Raw genomic sequence first — 9915 nt, 5'->3', positions numbered from 1 at the left:
TCAAACATGGGACTCCAAGTTCTTCAGTTTGGGACTTGGACTGGCTCTCCTTGCTCCTCAGCTTGCAGACAGCTTACTGTGAGACCTTATAATCATGTAATTTAAGACTTAATAAACTCCCATTTATACATATATATATAAATACCCATATATATCTTTATGTATATGTATGTATGTATCTATCATCTATCTATCTATCTATCTATCTATCTATCTATCTATCTATCTATCATCTATCTATCTAGTTCTGTCCCTGTAAGAGAACACTGACTAATACGTAGGCTATACCATATAGATTTGTGTATGTATACCCTAGGATGCTCACACAACAACAAAATTGCCTAAAGAAACATTTCTCAGTACGCATCCCTGTTGTTAAAATATGCATGACTGTATTTCTTTAAAAATTGGTTTTGCTTTCTGAAGTAGCAGTGTCAACTACAACACAAATTAAAAGCAATCCTCAGAAAAATAGCAATTTTTGTGTTCGCCTCTCAAAACATTTATAAAAATTACCTTTAAAACATTTTAAAAGATAGAAAAACTAAAAAGAGATGAAGTAAGTAGACATAAGAAAAAAATAAATGGACATAAGAAAACATTACAAAAATTTATTTTTCCAAAATAATAAATAATAATCATGGTTTAATAAAAGAAATTCTGTTAAACTTTTATTATTCATTTGAGGGAGCTGAGGGATAATTTATTTTCTTTTCTCACTGGGACTTCATATTTTATCGTTCCTGTTTCATTCTAAATTTTATTCCTTATGGATTTTTTTCTGCTTAAATACAAACTTGTTCAGGTTATATTTTCCATGCAGGTTAAGTTATTCAGTAGGACTGAGAAAAAAGGAAATTATATTGTTCAACCACTTAATATTTGATGTTTAAATTACTTTGATTTACTTCTTTATTAATAATTTTTAAAAGTGATATAACAAGAAAATAAAAATAATCAGATCATTAATCTTACTTTTCCTGCAAGATGGAAGATGCATATATGGCTTTCCTGTTTATTAACTCAGGACACAAGACATTTTGACCATTTGATCATCTGTTGCATATTAACAGTAAGCTTCATTTCTAAATTTCTATACATTCTGTAAGTACAAAGAGCTATATGGCTAAAGAAAAGTCTGAGAGGGATTTTTGGAAGAAATGTGCAGAGAAGGTATCACTGTTTCCTCTCCTCAGCACTCTAGATAGTTATGCTGACATTTAAAGCACCATCTTATATAGTAGTGTAGTGCTTGAGGACACCCATTGTGAAGATATGAATTTGTAGATATGTTTTGTATGTGTTATGACATATTTTTCTGATATAAACATGTTTTCTCACCATGACCCTATGTAATCACTGGTATGTGATGAAGAGATGGCCTGCAGACAACTGGAAGGCTGTTGGTGGCAGACAGAGAGCTAAAACTCACTCATATGATTCTAACAGATTTAGAAAATTGTGCAGGGAACTGACCATCGAGCAAAGAGGAGCAAATAGAATTTTTTCTTCAACATCACTCAGCTGAACTCTAGAGTTCAATGGCCTCTAGTAATATTCCAAATGCTTTTGGAAGTAGTAGAAAAGTTATGCCTCTGGGCACTGTCGAGATAGGATGAGACCTGTGTGTGTTTGTATGCATGTATGTGTGTGTATTTGTATGGGCATATGTGTGTTTCTGTACCTGAGTATGTATGGTTGTGTATGTTTCTTTGTGTGTGTATGTGTGTGTTACGGAGGGAGAGGTTGATGGATTACTTCTTAAATGCAAATATTTTTTACTTGCTGGTAATTCTAAACAACATTATAGCAGAATGATTCTTTCTTAATACTCATATGAAAGGAAAAAGAATGTGTTTAAATGCAGTCTCTGGAAAAATACATGATGTAGGTGATGATAGAAAAATATATGCTTAAAATATATATTTTAGTGGAGATATCACAGACAGAAGTCAAGCATCTATTGTATTTGTCTTTAAACTTTGATATGTGCTATGGCTTGAGTATGGTTTGTCTCCACCAAAACTCATATTGAGACTTGGTCCCAAGTGTAACAGTGTTGAGAGGTGGTGGGACCTTTAAGAGATATTTGTGTCATCAGCGGTGCCCCTTTCTGAGGGAATTAATGCCCTTTTGCTAGAGAGAGTGCATTCTTGCAGGTCTAGGTTAGTTACCACAAAAGTAGGTCATTATAAAGTGAGATTGTCCCTTGTATTTTGCCTCTTTTGCACAGGCTTCCACCATGTAATTGCATCCACCATGTTAGAGTGCAGCATGAGGCCCTAACCAGGTGCAGCAGCCCTATTTTGAACTTTCCAGCCTCCAGAACTATAAGCCAAATAAACCTCTTTTCCTTATAATTTGCCCAGTCTCAAGTATTCTGTTATATCAACAGAAAACAAATTAAGACATTATTCTAATGGTACTTCAAGTAAATTTATCATTATGGTTAGTTTTAATCCCTGGTATAAGAGCGTGGCACTAAAAGCTTCCCAAGAGAGAAAATATTGGAAACATGTTATGAGGTGGAAAGTTCTTCCTTAATGATGGCAAGATGTTTTTGCTGTTTCAATATTTGCAATCATCTAGTCAGGAATAGCATTTGGCATTTCATCGATATACAATTCAATTCAGTTCTCAAAAATGAAATGAGAACACTTCACTGGAACAATATAAAACTAATAGGAATTGATAGAAAACTCAAATATTTTTCTTTTTCTAGAAATGACTTTGGTATAGACAAAGACATCAATTCACAGTGTGAATTGTCATAGGTAAAATTTAGAAAGTAAATAGACATAGAATTATGCCTTAAAATTTGAAGAGAACGCAAATTAATTAAAAAATGACTACAACTGCATGACTTGGTCTCTAAAAGCTGTAATAGTAATCCTTTAAATGTTCAGTATTTACACTTTTTATATTAAAATGTAAACATCTCCTGGAATTGCACGTCCAGTGGCAACTAATATTATAAGTATATTAGCTAACTACAGATTTGTGTTAATGGATCAATGCAAATATTCTCAGAAATGTGGGTAGTCGAGAGGCAAACAAGGAAAGGAAGAGGACTGCTATTGAGAAAATATAGGCCACTTAGAAAAAAAAACTACCCACTTAAAATTTCATGGGGAAACTTCTAATATTATGCTATACCGCATTAAACATTTCTGGAAGTTAATGTATGGGATGTTGTATTGGACTGAAATTGAAAAGAGTAGTTTATTAAAATATGGTGCTTATACAAAGTTTACCTTGATTGTCAGAATGAAAAGCACTCTGAAGGTCATCCTTTTCTCCCAGTATGATTATTTTTTATTCCACTAAAATCAGTTAATTTGGAAGAGAGTGAAACTGTATGAGAAAGGGTTGGTTGCAACCTCATCAAGTAATCAGACACTAGATCAACACAGCTGTTGGAACAGTACCAGCTGGGAAGATTCTAGTCAGAAGAGGCATGTCAGGGGCACAGGCGAATAAAGCATTGTTGTCACATGGAGTGATACCAGAAAAAATTATTAATTTATTCCTGTAAGAGATATTTGAAATCTGCCCTGCTCTTAAAGATCATAAAACAGTTTAATCTTAATATGGGATTTTGGCTGTTCTTAAATCTCTTCCTTCTAATGCAAATGCTATTTTCTTTGAAAATTGGGCATATAAAATCAACTTTGTTATTCAGAAGCAACATATACCATATTGCATATTAAGAGTTTGTGTATAATATATTTATTTGCATACAGAAATATGTATTTCTATTGTACATTTTATTATTTTATTTATAGAATATATATATTTAGCACATAGCATATTCCAGGAAGATACATTAAATATGCACACATTTCATGCTACAGCGTGCACCCTTTAAGAGAAGCATTTTTAAGAGGCATGATATTGAATATACATGCTGAGAATACACTTTGCACAATTTCATCCAGCTTTGGGTGCTTTCCTAAACTATTTGCAACACCGGTACTATGGTTGTTGAAAGGGATATTATCAAACTGGAGCGAGGAGGAAACTATCAATGAACTAAGTAGGAGAAAATAAAAACAGACTGCATTGCTGAGTAATTGTTGCCATCATTTTGAATTCCCATCTCTCCCAATGTCAGATCTTCAGGATCAAAAAAGCAAATGAACAAAGAGCAGGAGTATGTTGGACATCCAGCTTGTACATTTCAAATCAGAAAGCTTACCCGTTGTGGCTTCTCATATTGATTACTCTGCCCTAATACTTGGGAGCTGGCATTCAATTAATGATGAACTGGTAAAAGGAAAATCATTTCTTGTTTCGAAGAAATGAACAGACTTTTTCCATATTCTTAATCTCCTCTTCTTATAATATCACTCTGGGATAGCTACATTATTGCTATGAGGAGAGAAAAAACAAAGACCTTACAGATTCACCTTTCCAGTAAATGCAAAGAAGATAAATGATATTGTTTCTGAAAGAGGCTCTTAATATTTTTTGAAAGGAAAAATTGCAGCTCCAGTAGAAACTGATCATATCAACTGCAAATATTTTGATGGCCAACTACTGCAACCTCAATTGACTAGATCTGTGGCAATCATAATTGAACATTAAGATGCTGGAAAAAAGATGTGCGATATGCACAGTCTGGTGATTTTTGATATGTAGATGTGGCCTGAGTTCCCAATCTGTGACTGACACATACACCAGACTCAGGAGAAAAGTTTTTCTGATACATGATTGGTGAGTATTACCTTTTTCTAACAGGTGAGCAATTTGCATTGATATTCTAAAAATAATGCAGGGTTATTTTCCCACTAATAAGAGGCAAGCTTTAGAAATCCCTTAAAGTAGACAAGAATTTCTCAATCTCGGAACTATTGACATTTTGAGCCAAATAATATTTGTTTAAAGGGGTTGGGGGACAATGTCCTGAGCATTATAGGCTATTTAGCAGCATTCCCAGCCTCTATGCACTAGATACCAATAGCATTCCTCCCAGTGTGGCAACCAAAAATGTCTTTACACATTGCTAAGTGTCCCCTTTCGGGGAGAGGGGAATTGTCTCTGTTTGAGAGCCACTGAAATAGACAAATCCAGCAGTGGTTAATAAAAATCCTTGAATATAATCTCCATATCTCTCCAATCATCTATCATTTTCAGTATTCCTTCCATTTTTCTGATCTGTTTGACGAAGTTTCCATGGTGTCAGCCTATCTTCAATTTCTTTCTTTAAAGTGACAGTTTCTCTTTCAATGAGGTTGCAGTGGCTGTGGCAAGGATCAATAACAGAGGGAGGAAAAGGAAGGATACAATGGCAGCAGAGACTAAAAGCTTGATTCATGGTGCGTTGGATTGTTAGAGCAAACAAAAAAAGACCCTGAATCCTGAATCCTGGATGCCAAAGGGTTCTTCCCAACTGAAGCCAAATCTACATCATAATAATACAATAAATTAAAAAGGGAAATACTTGGCTAGTCAATTCTCTGGTTTTCAGAAACTCGAGGAGCCCACTGGCTTGACGTTATTTCCATTCAACTGATTCCTTCATTTGAAGAAACAATATGAAAATAAATATGAATTTAAAATGTAAAAGTGCATGTTGAAGTAACTGTAGGTAAGGGAATCTCTATAAATGAATGCTTTAAATATGGAAGATTACTTTGGGGGGGTAATGACTGAAGTTATTTAAACAGGAAATTGTTTTTACGAAGGATAAGTCAAATATAAATACTGCTGGCAATTTGCTTCTTACTAACTTACAAGTTTTTTGGTTTTTTTTTTTTTTCCTCATGCTTTTTTTCCTCCTTAACTCTCCAAAATGTTGAGGTGGCATCTATGAGGCTAATCATACAAAATAATTCTTTTAAGTGCTGGGGTCTAATATTGATAAATTTACCATGTAACTAACATTATTATTATTGAACAAGATATCATAAATCTAAAATCCAAAATATGAAATTTGCAAATGCATTTATAATTTGATTTCCATTGATTGAGCCATTTTTAGAAAATCGCATTGGAAAACTACAGCAAATACTGTAAGAAAAATATAAAGGATAAAAATAACTAGTTGTATGTGAATCCGTATAATCCTAATCCTATATTTATTTAGATGACCAAATAAAAAATCTCTACGTGGCAAGATTCTATATAATGCCACCACTTAGATAATAGTTCCTGACATGATTATTATGGTCTAGAATTAGATGGTGAGATGTGGCATGGCAACAGCCACCTACATCCTTCTGTCAGATTCTGTAAGCTCGTTTGGCCTCTATTTAGTTCGCCACTACATTTCTGTCACAAAGATTACTATAATTCTATTGATAAGAGAATTTTGAAGTTAAATAATGTTAGGGAGAATTGACAATTTGAGGAATATGGAATATGTAATTGTTTCAGTAATAGTTTTTAAAATATCGCTTTTTCCCCTTTCATGGGGTCATAGGATAATTGCAGACAACCTCACTTGGTTATAATTTGAATATCATCCTTTAGCAGGCATTGGATAGAAGGTTCTATTCTCTAGGGACTGGCCCAGAAATCACTGGTGCTATGTGAGTATGTTAATCCTGTTTAGGATTCCAAATAAATAAAACAGCATTCCTTTCTGCTGAGAAAGTCAGGAGTTCATTTTCTATAAGTTAACATTTCATACATGGGTCAGGCAAATTCAGGTTGAAATAGAATGTCCTAAACTTCTATTTTTTAATCTTAAAATTCACCTGACTTTAATAAACTTGGTCCAACTAGATAGTCCATTATTTAATTTGATGAAACCTCAACTTTACAGTGACGTTGGTTTCTTAAACAGGTTTATGTTTTAGGTAGGATATTCTGTTGATATAAAAGGCTATTTAGGAGAAAATCAGATTGGTTTAAACATTTCGCATATAGGATTATAAGTGCACTAAATCCTTATAGACCTTGATATCCCCAACGAATGCAAAGGACACAGTGAGGAGGGGTGAAACGTCCATTTTCATGGCTGTCTCTGGCTAGATTTAGTGAAAGTCCTGTAGGTTTTCCCTATAAACAATATAGAACAGGGATGTACAAAATAGTGGCATAACAAGAAGAAAAATGGTGTGACCTAGTTGGGGTTTCTGTTTGTTTGCTTTCTCTTCATGGTGGGAAAAAGAAAGGCAAAAAATAAGCATTTATTACATTGCAATACTCTAAATAGGACCGTAACAAAAGAATAAAATATGCTTAACACTCCGGAGACAATTTCTGCATCCTTCTTTGATTTTCTTTTTTTATGTCCCAATTGTATAGTGCCTATTTCTTTATGTTTAAGTCTCCATGTTTACCTTGTAACTGTGGCATTTCCTTCTCTTAAGGACACATGAGAACAACAACAACAACAAAAGTAACAAAAAAGGAACAAGGTTATTCCTCTTGTGCAGAGACTGATAAAATTGTAGATTCAGAAGCCCTTCTTCAAGAGATTATGAGAAACAGTATATCGTTTCTTAAATCCACGATCCCAACATGTTTCTTTCATTGTCTCATTGCTCCTAATACTGACAGTTTATAAGGTGCAATTTTTGCAAACTGGAGCCTAGGCGTGATAAGTGTGTCACTGCTGGGCTCCTGAATTGCACGTTTTGTAATCAGACTATAAAGTGCAGTGGCAGAGATTTTAAAACTAGGAGCTCGTTTATCCCTTTTATTCTTCTCAAGCTCCCCTTGCCCACCTTCTATCTTTTTCAAAGATATTTTACCTTGTAGCGCCTATGTTCTTATAATGACACATGAGAAGGTGTTTAAAGGTCTTCTTGAAGGTGGCATTACAAAGTGCATAGCAGGCAGGGTTGATAGTGCTGTTGATGTAACAAAGCCAGTAACCAATTGTCCACACAGTGTTGGGGATGCAAGGTGCACAAAAGGTGTTAATGAGCACCATGACATTGTATGGGGCCCAAGTGATGATGAAAGCCAACAGAATAGCCAAGATTGTCCTGGTGACTTTCTTTTCCCGGGAAGGAGGAGGCTTCTTTTTTGCAGGCTGCTTAGTCATCTTCACAATCTTGCGGGCTACAATATTCTGCTTTTCATCTCCATTCTGACCTGAAGACCCCACTACCTCCACGGTGGTATTAGTTGGGGTACATGAGTCACTTTTTGGGGTCTTGGTGCCAATTCTGATGCATGTTTGCTTAGAGTTCTCATCTTTGGAATGGCCCAGGGAAGTGGAAACTGTGTTTTCATCCTGGGTTATTTCATCATCTCTCATATTAGAGGCAACAGCACTGACTGAGGTGGAGTCATTGGAGCTCTCCTTCTCCTCTCCCTGAACACAGTTTTCAGTCACAGGATCCCTGGGGGCTTTGCCATTCTGGATTTTGTTGTGCTCCAGGCCATCGTCACTGCTGGGCATGTTGTTATTGTTTGGCTTCACTATCCTTCCTTGTACCAGACTTGGAGAAACGGGGTCTTGGTTGGCAACAGGCTCTTTCTTGTCCTTCTTTATCCTGCTCTTGCTGGCTCGGGATATGTGCCAATATAGCACAGTCATGATGATCACTGGCAAATAGAAGGCTGCAATAGCCGTACCAAAGGTGACAGCAGCATTGGAAAAAAACTGAATGTAGCACTCCCCATCCTCCACAGTTCTCACCCCTACAATGAACTGCCAGAAGAGAATGGCTGGAGCCCAGAGGATGAAAGAGAGGACCCAGGCAGCTGCAATCATCATACCTGCCATTTTTGTGGTCCGCTTGACTGGGTAGGTCAGAGGTTTTGTGACACAGAAGTACCTGTCAAAGCTGATGATGAGCAGATTCATAACTGAGGCATTGCTGACCACATAGTCCAGGGCTAGCCAAAGGTCACACACCACAGGTCCCAAAGGCCAGTAACCAATCACAGTGTAGAGGGTGTACAAGTTCATGGAGAAAACACCTATGATAAGGTCAGCACAGGCCAAGCTGAATAAAAAGTAATTGTTGACGGTCTGGAGGTGGCGGTTGACTTTAATGGAAACCATGACTAGGATGTTCCCGATAATGGTCACCAAACTGAGGGATCCAGCCACCAGGACAATAAACACCACTTCAAATGTCTTATAAGGACTTGTAAGAGCCAGGCTATTGTTAGAGGAGTTTGTTGAGTTATTCATTTTGCGTTCTCTAATCAGTAGCCAAGTAGCAAATAAACATTTAAACCTGCAAGGAAATAGAATAAATTAACAAACATAATATAAACATTGGTTTAAAATACATAATGTTGTTTCCTTTTAAACCACATTATTTTCTCCCAAATCTCCCTTCCCCTGCATGACTACTGTGTCTACCTGCCTCAATTCCCCATGTAAAAAGCAAGACCTTCAAATGGAGGATTCAAAAGGACCTTTCAGGCTGGCAATGAACTTGAAGTCCAGTAATGTTTTAAATATGTCCTTATCCAGATATGAGTATCTATCTACCTACCTATCTACCTATATATCTCATCAATCCATGAAACTTAGCATAATACTGATAAATTGAATTAAATAAACCAAAATTACAAACAACACTTTCTAAAACATCAAGAGATTCCTGGAATAGACATAAAAATTAGTAAATTAGTGAGAGGACTCAATTATAGAAGAAAGCATAGAATGTATAATATTGAATGTGTGACTTTTATAGTTAACAGTGCCTTTCCTCATGGAAGCTCTAAGCCTTTTTCACAATAACACTGAGGATGGTGAAAATAAAGATAATATAATAATACTTAATAGCCAGTATGCTCTCCCTAGATGAGAATTATTTTCCTCTTGCCTCTATTTTATTTCATACTTGTAATCAGTATTACATAATCAGCATTTCCAATATTCCATATCTTACACAAGAATATTTGCTTATTAAATGCATATTGAACTGAAAAAGCCAAAATTATGCATAAGACTTTCCAAAGCATAAAGAGATTTCTGGAATAGACATACAAATTAAT

General features: G+C 35.5%; 1 protein-coding gene across 4 annotated transcripts in view; it reads right to left on the bottom strand.

Moving 5' to 3' along the window:
* Positions 1-696: 696 nt before the first annotated feature.
* CHRM2 (cholinergic receptor muscarinic 2) overlaps positions 697-9915 on the bottom strand; it is a 154360-nt gene continuing 145141 nt past the window's right edge. For all 4 annotated transcript variants that reach the window (XM_001147545.7, XM_009454280.5, XM_001147469.7 and 1 more), the window contains one exon: positions 697-9146. In XM_001147545.7, coding sequence (XP_001147545.1) covers positions 7700-9100 — 1401 coding nt within the window. In that variant the 5' untranslated portion in view covers positions 9101-9146 and the 3' untranslated portion in view covers positions 697-7699. The remainder of the gene's footprint in view (positions 9147-9915) is intronic.

The sequence above is a fragment of the Pan troglodytes genome, chromosome 6 (genome assembly GCF_028858775.2).
Source record: "Pan troglodytes isolate AG18354 chromosome 6, NHGRI_mPanTro3-v2.0_pri, whole genome shotgun sequence".
Lineage (NCBI taxonomy): Eukaryota > Metazoa > Chordata > Mammalia > Primates > Hominidae > Pan > Pan troglodytes.
The sequence above is the reverse complement of the archived record's forward strand: the minus strand, read 5'-3'. Positions and strand labels throughout refer to the sequence as shown.